Genomic DNA, 19,867 nt, shown 5'->3' with positions numbered 1-19,867 from the left:
ACAATCTCCTGTCTAAGGAAGGCAGAGTGGAGGCTGGGTTCCTGTTCTATCCCGTCACTGCCCAGGTGCCATGCTCGTGTCGGGCTGAGAAGGGGAAGAAGACCAGGTGGAGGAACCAGTGTCACAGGAACTCATGAGGCACCCATGGTTGGATCCCCTCACGACTCCCACGTGTAAATTGTCCAGAGAGCAGAGAGCCCTTCCAAGATGCTTCCCGGGATCTTGGGCCCAAGAAGCTTCCATGAAGCACCCTGGGCCCCTAGCTAACACATTGCTCTGGGCTATCAGTTTAGATTCTGAGACGTAGAATCTCGGGGTGTGAGTTTCCTCATATACTCCGCATTGGTCAAGACAGCACCTAAGTCCTCCCTGTAAAGTAAGGTGTCTCAGTTTAAGATGCCTTTAATGGGAGCCGGAGGAGCTAGACCGCATAATCGTTAACGGGCACACGCACCAGTGGTTTCAGAGTGTTTCCACTGTAACACTCAGAGGAGATAACGAGTGATGTGATACACAGATTAGCAAACAAACTCTGCCGGCGGGGCAAAGCCCTGCTATTTCATCTGGAAAGGAAAAGACTGAGGACTGAATTAGACCGAGCCTCAACTAAAAGGAGATCGATTTTGTGACAGGCAGCTGCCAGCTGTTGTCCATCTCCACCAAGGACAGGAACACGAGGAGCTTAATTTACACAGTGACGGAAGCGACTTGGACCCCACGAAGGGGCACTAGGACCGTAAAACAAATGGGAGGCTTGAATCCAAAATTCCCTTTGCTGAGAATCTTTATGAATAAGGTAACTATTTACAGAGTGGGGGGATCTCATCCTGACCTGGCCTATAGTCAAGGACTGCAAAGGGCTTCCGAGCTCTGACGTTCTGTGATTAGGATGTCAAATGCTTGGCTTTGAAAAGGGGGGGGAGGCAGAAATCAAGCCCACAAGGGGTAAGAGGACTGCCCGGGGCCGGCAGCCAAGAGAGGATGCACCTCTTCCCAGACGAGCCTCTGACCTCAGGCTCTGGCGGGGTTGGTTTGATCTTGAGGAACCACCTGGCTTTGGGTGTGCCTCAGTTAGCAAAATGGGACTATGCAAGAAAAGAGAACATCCCTAAAATCCAGAGACTGTCCAGAGATTGAGCGCCTCAGAAACAGACTGGAAAACCAGAAAAGACTCTCAACTACTTCTCCCCTGAGCCTCAAAGCAGTTATTCAAAGCCCAATGACTCCTGGGTGGGGATCAGGTAGCCTCTGTGACATCTGGAAAGTTCAGTAGTCGGGACACCTGTATTCCTGGTCACCGCAGTTCATTTTTTTTAGGGAAGGGGAAGACAACTACTATTTGCTGAGTGTTTGCGGCACTGTGTTTTACATTTGTTATCTCATTTAATTTGCATGATGACCCTACGAAAGAGGTATTCTCATCCCCGTTTTACTGACTGAGCTTAGAGAGGCGGGCCCATTGTTGGCCCCCATGGCTGCACCACTCGTGCCAACATGACACTGTCTTCTAGACGCTAACATATTCTATCTATAAACTGAAAGTCACACACCTTGCCTTTGAAGCAATGCAGAATTACTCGAGTATAAAATAGTTGGCCATCTCTGTGAGGGAGTTTGGTTGCTTTTCTTGGGGCCTGGTTGGGGTCTCCTGTTCTGTCCTGCCTCATCAACCCCACCCCCCACCTACTATACACATCCATTTTGTTACCTTTGAATTTGATTTCCATCACCTCATGAATGTTTTCCAGGATGTCACCATTGGGCTGAAAGGTGTGACATGGACAGTGAATGCTGATTTCCAGACCTAAGTTGGACTCTGCAAAATAAGACAAGGAAGCAGTGAGAACATTCTTTATGTGATGGGGAAGTGTGCCCATCACCGTGCACGGCTGACAAGGCCTCTGCTCCCATAGGCAGGCACAGGAGCTGAGTAATAGCGAGGGTCATAGGAGACAGAAGGTGCCACCAAAACTAGAGTGGACCTCCACACGTGTTACCACACTGCAGGTGTTTCTGTTACGTCATGAACAACCAAATAAAGGCATTAATTAAGGGGCATTATAGAGGAGAACTTTCCTTTTTTTTAGAAGATTTGTTTATTTATTTGAGAGAGAGCAAGTGTGGGCATGTGTATGCGCACGGGGTGGGGGCAGAAGAAGAGGGAGAGAGAGAATCTCAGGCAGACTCTGTGCTGAGCGTGGAGCCCAACAAGGGGCTCGATCTCAGGACCCTGAAATCGCGACCTGAGCCAAAACCAAGAGCCGGACACCTAATGGAGTGCACCACCCAGGCATCCTGAAGGAGAATATTCATAGTCATCTATTTTCAAAGGATGGTATTAGGAAAAAATTGTCACCTGCCTACTTGGGGGCAAAAGAATGAGGATACAAGAAGGAAGAAAACCATCATCCTACCGAGGTGCTTGTTGGGAGAGGAGATACTCGAGCCAACCTGCTAAGGCAGGATGAAGTGGGAGGCAGGGGGATCAGGAGAGCCCAGGGGAAGGGGCTCACTGAAGAACTTCGGGGCAGAGAGGCAGTGATTCAAAAAGCCACAAATTCTGCCAGATGGGGGAAGACGGCAGAGTCTGAGCCATAGGATTAGAAGTCAGGAAGCAAAGCTAGAGGCAAGGTCACCTGCAGACAAACAGCCGAGTCCATCTACAGGGAAGATGCCAGGCTTTCTGCCAGGGCCCTGATTGTGGGTGTAAATGGAGTGGTAGTTTCACGAGGAGAGAAGATGAAAATCACTGTTACCTTTGGCCATATTTTCCTTAAGGGATCAGGACAGAATGAGGTCAGAGTTACTTGGAAGTTTCTTCTCTGGGAATCCCTGTTCAGTTAATGGGGAAGCTGGAGATGTGGATGGCTCACTGGGGGAAATGAGCCGCTTAGGAGGACCGTTGTGAAATCAGAGCGCAGGCCGGAGGAGATGGCCAGGGGCCAAGGGCCCGGATGACACGAGCTTGGAGAGCACCAGCAGGAGGAAATGTGGAGATGCCAGGGTTTGCTGACAGATTCTCTGGTGCAAGAAGGCCAGCTGTGGCCCTTTCTCCTTTTCGTGATGTTTACATTTTACTAAAATTGGGGAAGCAAGGAAATTAGTGAAATGGGTTGAGTAAAGTGGAGGGAAAAAAGGAAGAACAAGAAAAATATTTGAACTGAATCCAGAAGTTTTGTGCAGGGAAACCAGGAAGGGTCTGGTATCATCGACTCTGGCGGGTCAGACTCAGCTAGGGAAGCTCTGTTGACCCAGAGGCAGCAGCAAGCTGTGGTGTAGGAAAGGTCCTGGGGAAAGGACCCCTTGGGTTCAGGACCAGCATCTCAGCCAGCTGGTGGATTTGCTGTGCCCCGGGCTGCCCTCGTTCTGTGTGAGCATCCAGCCTGGGGACCAACATGAGGTCTTCTTGAAATCTGGTATCATCAGGGAAAACCCCAGAGACCCAAGCCCGCTCAGCACCCTTGGCAAGCACAGAATGCCTCAAGCCCAGGGGTTCTGGTCACCGTTAGTCAGGCCTGGATCCCTTCTTCCATAAACCGCAGAACCCAGGCTCATCTGTCCTCCTCCAAGCCAGGGCAGCCTCTAGGACACACTGACACTTGCCAAGCGTGAAGACTTCGGTTCCAGAAGGTTAGCTCTGGTGGGCAGGGATGGGGCTACGATAACAAGGAAGCTGACGCCCAGCCAGAGAACAAGACGTGAATAGAGATGGAGCCATAGGAGTGTCTTCTTCCTGGTTAAAGGCTGTTGAAGGAAGGAGCTGGGGTGGCTGAAATGGGCGACAGAGTATACTTCCTATTACCCAGAAGGGCTCAAGGTAGGCCAAGAGAGACCTGGCATGGGCAAGCTCTGTGATTCTGTGAGTTAGAAAGTCAAGGCTCAGGGCACCTGGGTGGCTCAGTCGGTCTAGCATCTGACTCTTGGTTTTAGTTCAGGTCCTGATCTCATGGGTCGTGAGATCGAGCCCCGCACAGGCTCCATACTCGGCAGGAGTCTGCTTGGATATTCTCTCCCTCTGCCCCTTTCCCTGTGCATGCTCGTATGGTATGTGCTTCCTCTCTCTCTCTCTCTCTCTCCCCCCCTTTCCCTCTCTCTAAAATAAATAAATCGAAAGAAAGAAAGAAAGAAAGAAAGAAAGAAAGAAAGAAAGAAAGAAAGAAAGAAAGAAAGAAAGTCAAGGTGCAGACAGATGTGTTGGGAGTAGTTAGGGTTAGGGGACAGGTGGTAGTGTGAGATGGCGGCCTGGCTTGGCGCACAGGCTCTGTCTAGGTAGAAGACTCTGAGCGATGGCAATAATCACCAACATTTGTTGAGCATGACATGCCAAGCACCGTTCTGAGACTTTACGTGCAGTAACTCATTCAATCTTTGTAATAATCCTACAAAACAGGAGCAATTATTACCCACTCCCGTTACACAGATAAGGACCCTGAGGCTTAGAGAAATTAAATGGCTTGCCCGAGGTACCCAGCCAGTAAGTGGGGAGAGCCAAGATTCAAACACCTGATGCCCGAACCACACTCCTAATTGTTAGAGACAAAGAGGGACAAAGAGGGGGCAACAGAGGTCACCAGGGAAGACGCCTGTGTTTTCCCAGTGTCCCCCCTCTCCTGAGCTATGATGCTGGCTGTGCTCCTTGCCCAGGCCGTTAGGGGATGTCTTGGTCTGCACGGGGAGATAGTGCAGACCATGAGGAGAAATAGTGCAAGGGTATGAGGACCCGGGCCCCTAACTCTGGGTAGGGCTCCAGCCAGCTCTGGGACCCAGAAGGCAGGCTGGCAAGCTGGTGCACAGTAGGCTCTCAGATGTTTGCTGAATGAATACAAGACCAGATATGTGACTCGGTTTCCCCATCAATCCACACCACCAACTACTCCATTTGGAGTCCATCTGCTGCCTTGTTCGGGGCCACGAACTCTGAGGAGACTCACGAGCTCTGCCTAAGTCAAGGTCTGTGTGTGATTCCCCTGTGCTAGGGGCAGGAAGCATCTGCCTAAGTGGGAACTGAAGGTTCCAATGAAGAACTAACCTCAGAATTGGCAGCAGTGGGGATGGTGGGTGGGGGACCCACAGGTTTTATTACGAAATTATCTTTTTGATGTCTCAAGGAAGATGGAAATCACTCTCAGCGCAAACTTCTCATTGACCTCTGCAGCTGGGAAAATAAGAACTCCTTCAAGTGCCCAGGGCTTCAAAGAAATGCAGGTGGAGCTGATCAAAATCAGACAGGGAAGCTAAGAGATTAATTTCCCCAGCCTCTCCTTTCTGCAGCCACGTCAGGCTCTAGGTGGAGTGCCGTCTGAGTCAGAATTCCCAAGTGTGCTGCCGATGGCAGATCCCCGTCCTGTGGGTGCTCCCAGGCTTTTGCCTTTATGCTCAGTAGGGGAGATAGGATGGGATTCCTGGGTATCCCTGGAACTGCGGCAGGACCTCCAGCCCCTGACCAGCTGGCTCAGCCACCAGGTAAAGCCCCTCCAAGAAGGACTTGCAGACTCGGATGTCTGTGGAACCCCGGGCAGGTTACGTAAGTGAGCAAAGCGAGCCAGCAGATTGTGCTAAATGGGGACTGCCAGCCTCACTGTTGGGGAACAGCAGGGGCTGGAGGGCCTATGGGGACGTGAAGAATACGTGCCCCACCTCAAGGGGTGGCCACTACTCATCTCACGTGGATCGTCACCAGGAAATCTTCCAATTTTTCTAGAGAATCCAGAAGTCCAGGTTTTATGTGAAATTTCCTGACTTGAAAAATGGAAACTGTTGACCATTAGTTAAATTTAAAACATTATGTGGGCCAAGCCTTAGTGCCTTAACCCCAAAACATCAGGACAAGTTTCCCAAAACATCAAGGACAAGAAAGGACCCACCTGCTCCAGGGACTCTGGACCTCAGCATGTGGAGGGACTGGGCCCCTACGGCAGCTGATGACAGAATAAAACTCTGGGCAAGACGGGGAGAAGGAACAGATGGGCCTGCCACAGGCACCCGCTTTCCACTGAACATTGGTCCAGGCAGTACCCCCAAGTAAGGAAGAGGAGAAACAGCAGAGCGCGATATTATGAGACACCATGCCTGCCAGTCAGGAGACTCCAGTTCCGATCTAGGCTGGATGACCCTGGTCAAGTCACTTAACCTCTCTGGGCCTCAGTTTCTTTATCTGACCTAATAAAAGCTTACTCTTGTGTGACAGGATAAAAGCCATGGGCTTCTCTCAAGTACATCTGATCCTTAAAACAGCTCTGTGGGGCATGCAGGGAAGGAACCATGACTTGATTTTCCAGGTGAGGAAACACAGCAACTGGGTGAGATATTTGGGACATGTGACATTTGATATGCATATTGGACAGCTCTCCTTGGATAACCACCAAGCTTTTCAAACTTAGTTGGCCCCAACAGAACCGGCCCCCAAACCTGCTCTTCTCCCCAGTCTTCCCCATGTCAGTGTTATCCTCTGGGTGTTCTGTCCACAACCTCAGAAGCCATCCTACACTGCCCTGTCCTCACACCCCCTACCTAACCAGCCCGTCCTACGGGCCGGACCTCCAAAATAGACAACAAACTCCGATCATCTCCAGGCCCACGGCTCCCGCCCTAGCCGAAGCCTCTGCTGCTCTCATCCGGGCTACTGCAATGGGCCCTGGCTGGTTGTCCTGCTCCTTCCTTTGACTTCATGGCAACCAGAGGGATCTTTTTTTTTTTAAGATTTTATTTATTTGAGCAAGAGAGCACACAAGAGAGTATGAGTGGGGGCAGAAGGGAGGAGCAGACGGAGAGGGAGAAGCACACTCTCCGCTGAGGAGGGAACCCAACATGGGGCTCGATCCCAGGACCCTGGGATCACGACCTGAGCTGAAGGCAGACCCTTAACCCACTGAGCCACCCAGGCACCCCCCAGAGGGGTCTTTTAGAGATATAAACCAAATCACCTCACTCCACGTCCCAGGGCTTCTCAACACACATGGAATAAGTCCTCAAACCTGACCATGGCCTTAACGTCCTAAATCATACGGCCCCAGCTACGTCTGGCCCCCCAGCTCACTCCATTCCAGCCACGTCGGCCTTCATGCCGCTGCCCGATGAGATCACGCCTGTTGTCTCGTGGGGCCCGCGCCTCCCCACCTCCTCTGCCAGCACGTCCTTATTCTCACCTTCCCTCACTGGCCCTTCTCATCACTCGGACCTTGGTGCACATGTTCCCGCGCACCGCGTGTCGGACCCCACCCGTCACTGCCACCGTGTCCTCTTTCTGTCTCTCGTGGTACTCATCACTGACGTTCCTACTTGGTTATTATGTGTCTCTCCCGTCGGAACGACAGCCCCAAGGGAAACGGACCTCCGTGGTCCGGGTCATTGCTGCCTCCCCCAGCCTGGCTGAGGGGGCATGTTCATAAATACTGGCTGAGTGAATGAATGAAGGACACAGTGAGCCGGTGGCAAAGCTAGGGCTTGAACCCAGATCTGTGACTCCTCTAGTTTTGTCCTGTGCCTTCTATTTTGTAAATGACCTAGGGACCTGAGGTTCCTTCCAAAATGCACAGACTAAGAGTCAACCTACCTCTTCGCAAGAGCCACTCACGCACAGTGTCAGTGACGTCAAAGGACAGCCACTCGGCGGTGCCCCGTGTGGGCAGATTCTTGCCGCCAATATAGCGCTGTTTGGCAATGTGCTCATCGGGCCGGAGTATCTGGAAGGCAGAGAAAGGAGTAAGTGCCCCAGGCCAGGACAAGCACCACAGCCTATGCGACAGTGCAGGAGGCCAGGTGAGGGGAGCAACGGGAAACTAAAAATTCCCAAAGGCTCCTGCAAGCCCCTTAGCTAACGCTTCATCCTCTCCAGGACAGACAGAGATGCAGAGTCCGAGAAGGCGGGACTCACAGCCAGGTCTGCTGACCTCTGCGCAGAGGACAGGCCTGGAAGGGTAGAGGAGCTGGCCCTCCCGTTTGTGTGGCTTCTGTTCCAGGAGGGGCTCACCTGGAAGAGCTCGATCCTTTGTTCGCTGCGCTTGGAGCTGGGGTTGGGCACCCGCAAGACCCGGAATTCTGCTCGGAACAGGTTGGTTCCATTTTTCTCCACTGAGGACACGTTGAAGCGGAAAACCTTGGAGGTGATCCCTTTGGGGCAGACGGCCAGCTCATCTAGGAGATCAAGCAAGCGGAGAGAGGGACAGCGTGAGTGGGACCCATAGGAGCCAGAGTGCTGCCCACGGACACTCGCCAGGTGGCCAAGGTCCCACCCATGACCTCCCGAGAGGCTTGAGGCCTCAGGCCTAAAGGTGGGAGCGGGAGGAAGATCTTGGTGATCCTGGAATCACACACAGGCCTGAGCCAGGAGCACCGAGACCAGGGAGCCCCAGGACATGGCACCAATGACTGGCCAGTCAAGGCAATCACCCCTCCTCCCATGGCCTCGACATCCCAGCTCTGGCAGGCTCTCCAGCCTGCTTTTACTCTTTAAGAAAACACAGATTCTCAAAAGATCGCAGCAAATCCCCCTAGTAGTTTAGTCATCTCACAGCTGGTTGACCCATTCGTGTGTTCGTTCCTTCAGGCAGTCATACATTGATTACGTGTGTATTGAGCACACAGTGGGCGCCAAGCAGAGTGCTGACACTGGGAAGCAAAAATGAAGAGTCGTGCCCCTGCCTTCAAGGAGATTCAGATCGGGGGAGGACATTAATACAAAGACCCACATAATGGGACCAGCAGGAAAGTGTCGAGGGCCTTTGGAGAAGCCCAGGAGTTGCCGCAAAGAGATCAGGGTAGGGAGACAGCAGGGAGCACTTGCTGCGAAGAGGTACCATTTGATGTGGGCCCTGTGGGAGGAAAGGGTTTGAGGACGGAGAGGAAGGTATTTTCCATGGAAATAAAGCGGGGAGGGGAGAAGATGCATGTGTGTAAGACGACCAGAAGCAGCCAGGTGAGGGGCCCGCAAGACAAGGTCAGGGCAGCCGACTGGGGTCTGCCCACGGGGAGGCTGAAATGTCAGACCGAGAGGCTGGATTTTATTCCATTCGCAGTGGGGAGTCATGGAAAGTGTTAGAGCAGGGCAGTGACCTCATTAACACTGTGTTTTAGACCCACTGAGGCAGCATCGGTATGGCAAAAACCCACATCTCAAGCCTGGCAGACGTTTCTTCAGACACAGCTGGGCCATCCCCATTGGCTCCTTTCTAAGAGTTTCTGTCCTTGACAGCACATGCTATTCCAGCCTCTGTCACCCTGCTGGCCTCTTCGTCCCTGTCCGCAAGACACAAGGCCGCAGATGCTCTTTCCCATACCTCAGAGCCAGATGAAGAGAAAAGAAAGCTCCTGTCTTTTTCTCCTGTACACTTTACAACCTCAAGGTCTGAGCAGCTTAACACCCAGAGAAAAACTTTCTACACAAATGGAAACAATAGCCAGAACTTGAAATTCAAGCTCGGAGACCCAGATTCCACACATAATGGACATGGCTGGAATGAGCTCATAACCACCCCGAGGGGTGGTGTAGGAAGTCACGGACAAGGCGGGAAGGATCAGAGGCCTGGAAACAAGCAAATGTGCTACTGATCTTTAGGAAAGGATGAGTGAGTGTTTCTGGAAATTGCCATCTGGTGGGCCTGACACTGGTTCTTAGAAAATTAATGGAACAGATGTTAGGAAAACAAATGTGTGAATGCCGGCTAACGAAGCCCTGATGAATAAGTAGCTTTGGAAGAACAAATACTGCCAACTACTCCCTAAACCGTGTCAGACAGAACCAGGAAGAGGCATCAGTGATAGCAATGCACTTGTCCAGCTTGCCAGTTTGGAAGCCTCTGGACACGGAGAAGCTCGCAGACTGGCAACCCTCTCGAGCACTGACACACTTGGTTCTCGAAGGAGCTGTCATCAGTGCGGCTTCAGTTCGAACAGTCCCTCCAGTAACTGCTGAAAGAGGGAGTGGAGTGTGTCTGTGTGGCTGTGGAAAAGAAAACGGAACAGAAAATGGCACGTGCCCGCAAGCAGAGTCAGACAGGGGTCAGGACCGCAGGAGGCCAGGACATGGGGACAGTGAGGAGCTAAGATCATCTTCAGAACACCCTTGTAACCATCCCTTCTTTGTTGCTCCCAGCCCATCAATCAGATATCCGTTCCCTCAGACAGACTCCTCTTGGTGAGAACTTCAAGGAGATTTCAAGAAGGAGGTGGGAAGGACCTTTTTTTTTTTTTTAAGATTTTATTTATTTATTTATTTATTTATTTGTTTGTTTATTTATTTATTTATTTGAGAGAGTGAGTGCATGAGTGGGGGCGGGAGGCAGACAGATGGGAAGAGAGAGAGAGAGAATCCCAAGCAGACTCTGTGCTGAGCGCGGAGCCCCATGCAGGGCTCGATCTCATGACCCTGAGATCATGACCTGAGCCAAAACCAAGAGTCGGATGCTCAACCGACTGAGCCACCCAGGCGCCCTAGGAAGTGTTCTTTCTCTCTTTCTTTCTTTCCTTCTTTCTTTCTTTCTCCCTTTCTTTCTTTCTTTCCTTCCTTCTTTCTTTCTTTCTTCTTTCATCCTGGGACCTACAGTTTTCTAGCAGAGTTAGAAGGGACATTAGGGTTCATCTAATGCAACCCTCTTCAGATGAAGAAACCGATGTCCAGAGGGGTCTTGGCCAGGCCCGCACATAAATTAGTTGATGCAAGCAAACTGACACCAGCAAGTAAAGCTCAGACATGCTCATGACTGATTATAAGAGAACTGCCTAGAAGAGAAAAGAAAATGTAAATATAATCTTCTTGGCAATTAAATCCATAGAATAATGATGATGTTTTAAATAATTTGTGGACTGAAAGTATAAAAAAACTGTAATAACACCACTTACATTTCACAGAGCTCTTCCCAACCCGTCTGACCCTCTAACCATCCTTGAGGAGAATAAGTCAAACCGACCATTTGACAAAGGAGAGAAGTGAGTGACTTCCCCAAGGTCACACGGCGAGTGAGTGGCAGAGGTGGTATTTGAACCTAGGTGTTCTGACCACCCCTCTCTTCTTAAAGTGGGGCCTCTGGAAGTTGGGGGGCCCTAAGAGATCATCTAGTAGAGTCAGAGTTTCACCAACAAAATGAGAGCTTCTATGAAGTGGGCCTCGAGTACCAACTTAGGCCCAAGCAACAGCCCATTCCCACTCAGTTCTGTGGGTAGTCCATGCTCCTGCAGGACGCTAGTGTTATTGAGAGCTGGACTAGAGGGTCCATCTTGAAAATTACATTATGACCAACTTTTTCCACCATGCAAAAAAAAAATATATATATATATACATATATATATACATAAATATAAATATATATATACATAAAATATATATATATATATATATATATATCAATGGAGGCCATTTTCTCTTTTTTGCTCTAGGGAGAGAAAAATAAGCAAAGAATAATCATGTAGAGTCTTCATGAAAAAATGTGGAAACAGCTGACTATGTTTCTACCATGCCTTTAAAATGTTTTCAGACACCAGGGCTTCTAGATGTGCCTTTGCTTATATCCATCCTTTCTGCCTGTAAAATCCTGCTGCTCCCAATGACGGCAGACGCAGCCCAGCGAGGCGCTGCTCTTTCATCCTAGCTGCACGTCAGAATCACCTGGAGAGCCCTAAAGACAGATGACCACCTTGGAGTGGGTGGGTCCAGAGATTTCTTCCTTCCTTCCTTCCTTCCTTCCTTCCTTCCTTCCTTCCTTCCTTCCTTCCTCCTTTCTTTCTTCCTTTCTTCCTTTCTTCCTTTCTTTCAGATCTCCAGATGATTCTAATGTGCAGCCAGGGTTGAGAACCACAGTTTACAGTGCTCTGCAAAGGGTACCATGGCTTCCAGATGTTCTGGAAGTTTGAGAAACCACGCTTCAGTGACTTAACCTTTAAATAGGTTGACCTTTAAAATGTATCAAGCATGCAGTTTGGCCAATGCATCATTTAAAAAATTTTTGAAGTAGAAGCCCATCGATATTTTAAGCCCAGGTTAAAAGCCGGGAAAATTCAGACAAGGAGCCAGGTTTTCTGTACTTCTGGGAACCGGCAAGGTCTACTGAAGCTGGACCCACATTCCTAAATGCAGAAATCAGCAGGAACTGAGCAGTGGGTGCCCTCTTTGACCAGGGTGTGGCGCTTCTGGCTCCCCCCACCCCCCATCAGCCTCCCACACACCCTATTCTCTCCTCGACCCCAAGGCCAAGTGCCCCGTGCACTTTGTCAGGGGGCTGGTCTGAGGCTTTTCTTCCAGATCCTTTGCATTAGCTGCCTGGCCTCTGTGGGCACTCGTGTTTGCAGCCCCTTAAAGATGTTACTCCTAGTACACTGAGTCGTAAGCTTCGGTGGGCTTAAGAAGCAATGGGGTGCTTTTTGGAAATACAGATTCCCCAGGACCCCGCCCGCAGATTCTGATTCTGTAAGGGTGAGATTGGGCCTGGGGATCCACACGTTTCCCACCCACATCGCCCCTGGACTGTTCTTGGAGAAACACTGACCTAGTGTGCAGAGGGCACTGGCACTGAGAACCAGTGGGTTCTTGGGATACGAAAGGTCTTTTAATTTTCAGAATGAACACAGTCTAAATGTAGCATCCAGGAAAGAAAGGCCAACGTATCAAGTTTTCTCTTTGCTCAGAATCTCTGGGTTTGCTGGCTGTCTTCGCGCCACCCCCGGATGAAAACAAGAGTCTCCCGCCCGCCACGGATAATTACAGGCCAGAAGTTAAAATGACACCCACACTGGTGATACCTTGATAACAAGGACGACAAAGGAATGGAGGCGGCTGCACCTTTCCCCACCGCGGGTGCCTCTACATAGCCAACTCCCGGCGAGTGAGAAAAGGGTTTACAGAGGCTTGCCCTTCCGTGCGGACACTGTGGAATCATCCCAGATGTACACGCAAAATTGTTGCAGCTGCAAGAGCGTTTGGAGATTATCTCCGACTTCACAGATGAGAAAACTGGGCTCAGAGACGTGACCTGTCCAATGTCACCTGGCATGGCTGGTTAACCAGTCTGAGGCTCTTCGTTAGATAAAGAAAACCCTTTCGTTGAATTTGGGAGAACACGTGTGGTGGTGTGAATCTCCTGGCAGTAACAACAGGCAGAGCTAAGAAAGAACACACCCGTTGGCCCCATGCGATCTGCCCCCAGGGTTACTAATAGCTCCTACCCCCACCCCCTTGGTCCTGTATGTGATTTATTCATCCTTAAGTCAAAGTCCTATTGAAGCCTTAAGGTTAAAGGTGGGACTTAAAATGTTGCTTTTACATACTGGCATTAGCGCCTAACCACATGCATTCTGCAGGCAGAATGTCTCGGTTAGAGGCCCTGCTCTTTGAGGCAGATTACTTAACCGATGCATGTTTCTGGTTCCTCATCTGTAAGGTAAGATCAGGGTTTCTATCTGACAGGGCGAAGCCAGAGGACAGGCCTTCCCCTCTTTGCTCACCTTGGTGCCCATTCTCCTGTCCCCTCAGAAATTACTCCCTGCCAGCCTTCACTCTCCAGGCTGCACTATCTCCCTGCACCACCTCCTACTGTCACTTCCCTCTGAGTGCCTATCCACTGGGTCCAGGAGCACGCTGGCAACGATGAAATGTGGAAGGGAACGCAATCTCATCCCTTCCGCAGAAGCCCTGGCACCCAGACCCTGCCAGTGTCCCGCTGCAGAGCCAGTGCCACTCCTGGCCAGTCCTCACGAGCTCAGGACAGGCGTCCCTGACGCTAAGCCTCCTAGCACGGCTTTCTGCTCCTGCTCGGCATCTGCCCACTGCCTCCTTTTAATTAGCGTGTCCTCTGCATCTGCCTCTCCGGGGCTGGCTCGGCACCTGACCAGCTGCAGGGCGGGCCCGGCCATGTCTGCTCAGCCTCGGTGTCACCTCCAACAGCTGCACAGAGTCTGGGCCTGCTTCCTGTTTGCACCTGCAAGCCTCCGTGGCCTCACGCGTATCCCGCAGGGCCCCGGCTCCTCCGCAGGATCCCACCTAGCATCTGGCTCCCTGTGCTGGATCTGCTCCCAGCCTGACCTGGCTCTGTGGCCCCAGGGCCGCCCCCACCTGCCCCCGTTGCAAGGTCCTGGTGCTGCCGGCTGAGCTGCCCAGCATCTGTGTGCCCTTGCCCCTGACCTTCCCCAGGACTGCCCGCTATACGTGCCCTGACTCTCTGTCCACAATCGATGTCCACTGGCACCTGTATGCCCTTGCCTGCATCTGGCCCATTCATTCTCGGCTCGGGATTCCAGGCTGGACGGGGCCCTTGTGACTCAGAACCCCTCCTCCCTGGGACTCCACCTCCTGACCCAGATCATTGAGGTCGGAGCCCTTCTCCCTCACCCTAGGCTCTCTTCAGACCTCTCCTGCAGGCCTCAGCTGTCCATATTCGTGGCCACTGCGTCCTGACTTGGCGGTTGCCCAGGGGTTGAGGGGTTTCAGCCATCCTGGTGCTGGTGCCTCTGGGAGCTGCAGGCCCCTGGCAGACCCTGAGGCAGCCCCACTTGGAGGACTCCAGGGAGGGTGCCTCGGATTCGCTCTGCCCCCTACTCGGGCTTCCGCCCCACACGGTAGCCACATCCTAAGGCAAGGCACTCCAGGCAGCCACAGGAAACGGGAGTGGGAAGCCCTCGCCAGGAACCACAGGCTCCTGGATCTGGCCTGGGCCGCTCCCAGCAGGGCCTTCTGCACCTTCGGCTAGAGCAGACCCCCACACGCCCCTACCCCTCTTCCTTCCCCTCAGCCAGGTTCCTTTCAACCCCTGCCATTCCTGCTGACCCCCTCACCCTGCCGGCTCCCTCCCACCTTCCCACCCCTACTCCCCACTGCCAGGTGAGCCAGGGAAGAAGAGGGAGTCGGGGTGGCGAGGACACCTGCTGGTAGGAAAAGCAAACAGAGTTGCTCCCAGAGTCCCTGGCCCGGAGTGGCTCACATTCCTCCTTCTCGGGCTGTCAGTTTCTCAACATCTGCCAAATCTCTCTCTCTCTCTCTGTCTCTCTCTCGTATTGAGGTTTTTTAAATGTCCGTTCAGTAAACACACATGACTTCCACACGTGTACAAACACACACACACACACAGACGTCTCACCCAGAAGCCTCCCAGCTTCTCGGCACAGACGGGAGCCTCCTGGGAGGACACACTCCCAGACACATGTCCTCTCTGCACCCACAGCCACACCTCCCACCCACTCTTCCCGTGACACGCAGACACAGAAGGGCGGCCAGCAATCATCGACACGTCCAGAGCCACAACCCTGCTTTCCCCGCGTCCACAGGCCTGGAAGCCGCCCATTTTGAGCCCATGAATCTGTCTACTGTACAAAGCCCAAAAGCACATGTACGTGTGAACAGCAGTGCAACCATGCTCACGGCTCACGTGGGTCACGTGTGTGGCACAGACTGAAGGGCCTGGACAGCAAGAGGCTGCCCCTTGCCTGGGCTTCGAAAAGCTTGACAGACATTAATCTGGGGCAGGTATCCTCTTCTTCCCCAAAACTGGAAAAACTAAACCACAGATGTGTCACGGTGAGTTGTGAAAACAGGGGAGAAGACCCAGTTCTCCAGAGTCATGGAGCCGTAAGGGCTTTCAAGAGAGCTGGCCCTGCCCCTCTGTGGCACCCGTCCACTCACAGTTACCTATCCCATCACGCGTGCCAGAGCACAGAGGTTAACAGGACAGCACAACATAATTCCAAAGTAAGAGCAGTCCAGGATGTGATGGGAGTTCAGCAAGCCACTCAACCCCAGGGCTCCCGACCTTCCAGAAGCCCCCCAGCTCTTACCAGAATGGCTCTGTCTCCCTCCCCACCCACCTACCCGGCCCCAACTGTGCATCACCTCTCCTCAGCCTTGGTGTGGGTGAACCCGGGGCACCCCGCTTTGAGGCCACCGCTAGGGCCCCCTCTGTGGAGCTCCCTACTCCAGTTCAGACCCTCCAGAGCAGACACCCCAGCGAGAATTTGGACTTACTGTGCTCCGCCAGCCCCTGGATCATGTCGAATTTATGGATTTCTTTGGCATAGTACTCCGACTCGGTGTTTTCCTGAGTGCAGCTGTCCTCCCTCTCCCCCTGCATCTCCTCCAGCAGCTCCCGGGTGCTGTTGTAAAGGGCCAGGACCTGGTAGGGGACGTGGGTCATCACCGATGGCTCGGGGGGACTGGTGAGCCTGAGTTTGCTCAAGATCTGTCCCCTAATGGCTTCCACCCTCTTCTTCTTGATGTGGCCAAAGTCCAAGGTGGTGCAAGTGGACAGAGAGAGGCTGACCGTGGCAAAGTTCAGCAGGGCCAGGACCACCAGAGCCCTTTGCAAGTGCATCTTCATGCGCAAGCTGGGGAGAGCGGCCGGGGGGGCTGCAAGGCCCGGCGAGGAGGAGACCCCAGCAGTCGTGCAGAAGGAGGGAGGAAAACCAGGCGGCCTCCCTAGATCCCGAAGACTGAGGCTTGGCAAGAAGGTGCATGAACTCACTGCACTGCGAGAGCTTCAGGACTTCCAGGAAGCGCTGGCAACCCTGAGCGCGAAGAAGCCGACTGTGTGCCTTGGAGCTCTGGGTTTCTTCTCCATGTGTCTAAACAGGTTCTGCGGGGCTCTGACTCCCAGCAGGCCAGGTGGAGGGCAAGCAGAGGGCTGGGAGGGGTGGCAAGGCAGCTGGGAGTGGGAAGGGAGCTGGAGTTTTTCCTTAGGTAAAAATAAATAGAGCGGATATCTGATATTGCCAAATGCCGCTTGGCGATGGGGAGAAAGTGGGTATTTTAAAGAAGGAGCAGGAGGACCATGGCTGGGTCCCAAAATCAAAATCCTCGCCTTGCCCTGAAGGAGGATAAGAAAAGAGAATGGAAAAGAAAAGAAAAAAAATGTTTAAAAAAAAGTCAGATCACCAGTGAGTAGGTGGGGAGAGGCAGGGCTGGGCTGGGCTGGCCCCGCTAAAGGTGGGGGCAGCGTAGGACACACTTGTCTCTCGGGCACACCATTCATGCTTTCTCTTTTGTTTACACTTCCTCAGGGGCTTTCTAAATGACTTTGTTCACGCTGCCTCTCGTCTTCATTGGCTGGGAAGTGGGGGTACGTGCAATTGCAAGGCAGGGAGGACAGGCCCCTGGAGAGCAGCCCCAATAATCCACTTGGACGCCCAAGGTCACCAGCACCTCGGCTTGTCTTCTCCCTCGGCCATTGCTTCTCTTCCCTGCTTCTCTTTAAAAAAATAAAAAGGAAAAGAAAAAGAAAATAGCAGCCAGTTCCCTGCACGCCTGCTCCGGAAAGCTGTTATTCCTTCTTTCTCAGGCTTCTTCGCCTATCTGTCCCCTCTCTTGCTCATTCCCTTGGCCTTGGCTTTCTGCTTCCCTCCCTTCCTCTCCCTGCTGCTTCTCCCTCTCCTTCTCCCTCTCTCTCTCCCTCTCCCTCGCTCCCTCTCGCTCCTCTCCCTCTCTCACACACACATGCACACACACTGCTTTCTCTATTTCTCTCTGCTGAAATTTTATACCTCCCTCCCATGACGTCTCCGGCCCGGGTGGGGGAGGGAGGGACCAGCGCACGCAGCCTCTTTTGCTGCACGATTTTAATGTTTTAAACAGGCACAGGAAAAGCCGAGCCCATTTGAAAAATACTTTGCGAGTCCTCTCGTTCGACGTGGTAACTGAACTTTTTTTCCCCTCTTGGAGTCACTCCTGCTACACGTTGACTGTTTTTCTGGAAAGTTACTCCGACGAATCCCTTCCCTCCTTCTCCCCCAGCTCCTTCGCCCTCTCGCCAGCTGTCAGTCCGTCCTCTCTCCTCGGCCGGTCTCTCGTTCCTGCCTCGTCCCCCTCATCCTCCCCCCCCACCCCCGGCCCGGGCCGCCCTCCAGCCCGGCGGCACACCGGGCAGGGGCGCGGGGCAGGGGGCAGGGGCGCGCGCTGGGCCGGCGCCGGGGCGGCCGTGCCCACCCTCGGGGTGCGGGGGCGACGCCCGGCCGGGGAGCGGGGTCGGAGGTGGGCACCGCTCCGCGGCAATCCTGGCCCCGATTCTTCACTGACAAGCCTGGAGCCGGGCGGCGGGCTGAAACTTGGAGATGCTCCAGGGCCATTGAAAATGGTGGCGTTTTCCGGCAGATCGAGGGTGCCCTCTGGCGAGGCGAGGGCGCCAGTGATGGAGCGCGGCGGGCCGGGGCCGGGACGCCGGGGAGGGCTGGGGGTGGGGCTGGGGGCCGGAGCAGAGGGGCCGCGGGAGAGGGCGAGCGAAGCGACTCCGGAGCCCGGGGGCACGGCCTCCCTCTCGGCCCGACGTGCGCACAAGTGCACCTCTCTCTTCCCGGGGCCCCGCTCGGCAGCCGCTCTCGCAGAAATGTCCTCCAGATGTTCGCAGCCTCCCTCCCCGCCGAGGGTTCCGCAGGGAGCTGCGCCAGCGAGCGCAAAGTCAGCAGTTGGCCCCAGCCCATTTCCCAGATGGGTGAGGGGAAGTTTTCTCTCCGCTCTTTCTCGTTACTCTACTCCGCCTAAGCTTCTAGGTCTTTTCCCACGAGAAGCTCAGAGAGGGCAAGGCACGTTGCTTCCCGGCAACACAGGACTTGCCTCTGAATTCATCACTTCCCTGGGAATCTGTGCTGCTCCCCGCCACCCCACCCCACCTCACCCGGTCTTCCTGGACCATTCCTGTGAGGTCGGCTTCCTGCTCCTGGCTCCTAGGCCGCTGGGATGTTCACTGAATCCCCAGAACAGTGGTTGATCAGTTTACAGTTGAGGAAACTGAGGCACAGCGCGATTTTATTTTATTTTATTTTATTTTATTTTTTTTTTAAGGCCATCCTGCTTATGGGTGGTGAAGGCGATATTTAACGCAGGCTCTCTAGTTTGGGTAGGCAGTGCTGTCATTTGAATAACATGAGGAAATCTAGGTGTAGAAAGCTTAAAAGTAACTTACCTAGATTATATAGCCAGTAGGTCTCAACACAGATTTGGACTGGCTCATAGAATCCAGGAACTCTCTGCCAGAGTCTACACATTTTCCTATGCAATACTGCCTCTGAAATTCAGCCATCATTTGAGAAATAGTTTGACGTTCACTGTATGCCAGGCACTGTTCTGGGCTCTGTGGATGCAACCCTGAGCAGAACAAACTAATAAACAAAACCCTTGCCCTTAAGGGAGCTTACATTGGGGGTGAGGTTTGGGGAGGGGCATGGAAACAGCAATTAACCAAATAATTAGGGATTATGATAAAAGATAAGCACCATGGTGGAAAATAAAGCAGGGAAGTAGATTAGGGAGTGCCTAGGTTGGGACTGTTGGAACTTAAAATAGGGTGACAGAGAAGATCTTACTGAGGCCTTTAAGCAAACTCTTGCGAGATGGGAGGAAAATTACTCAAGTTATATCCTTCTGGACTCCACCTCTGCCAAATCAGTCCAGGGATGCGGCCCTGGCACGTGTATTTTTAACAAACCCCACGGGTGAGTCAGGTGCTCAGCAAGGTCTGGAAGCCACTGCTCTAGGGCTTCTTTCTGTTCAGACTGAGCACTGTGCACCTTTTGCTTTCAGGAAATCAGGGGAGAAGTGCGAATTAAGGTTTGAAACCTGGCAGTAAGGTGGTGGTGGTGTAGCTATGAGCTCACACAAAATGAAAAAATCCAAAGATGAATTTCTTCTTCCTCATTTGGTGCCAAGGAAGAAGAAAACAAAGGATTCATGGGAGGCTATATTTCATCTGTCTTGGATTTTAGCAACGAATGCTTCTTCAGATTAAAATCTAACCAGGTATTCTCAGTGAGAATCAGATCTTAGGGGTAATCTCTAAGAGCAAATACATGGGAGGAGACTGAGGTCCAGAGAGGGCTCTGCCTGGTCACACAGGTAGTTGTCAGCAGAGCTAGGATGAGACCTCAACTCTTCTGATATCCAAGCAGTGCTGTTGCTGTCACAGAC

The 19,867-nt window shown here is 52.7% G+C and overlaps 1 protein-coding gene across 1 annotated transcript in view; it reads right to left on the bottom strand.

The window, feature by feature from the left end:
• The window catches only part of TGFB3 (transforming growth factor beta 3), a 22,511-nt gene extending 5,211 nt beyond the window's left edge, over positions 1 to 17,300 (bottom strand). The window contains exons 1-4 of the mRNA XM_008699440.2: positions 15,941 to 17,300; positions 7,970 to 8,133; positions 7,553 to 7,682; positions 1,709 to 1,816 (exon numbers count right to left, since the gene is read on the bottom strand). Coding sequence (XP_008697662.2) covers positions 1,709 to 1,816; positions 7,553 to 7,682; positions 7,970 to 8,133; positions 15,941 to 16,292 — 754 coding nt within the window. The 5' untranslated portion in view covers positions 16,293 to 17,300. The remainder of the gene's footprint in view (positions 1 to 1,708; positions 1,817 to 7,552; positions 7,683 to 7,969; positions 8,134 to 15,940) is intronic.
• Between the last annotated feature and the right edge of the window lie 2,567 nt (positions 17,301 to 19,867).

Source organism: Ursus maritimus, unplaced genomic scaffold (assembly GCF_017311325.1).
Source record: "Ursus maritimus isolate PB19 unplaced genomic scaffold, ASM1731132v1 scaffold_25, whole genome shotgun sequence".
Taxonomy (NCBI): domain Eukaryota; kingdom Metazoa; phylum Chordata; class Mammalia; order Carnivora; family Ursidae; genus Ursus; species Ursus maritimus.
The sequence above is the reverse complement of the archived record's forward strand: the minus strand, read 5'-3'. Positions and strand labels throughout refer to the sequence as shown.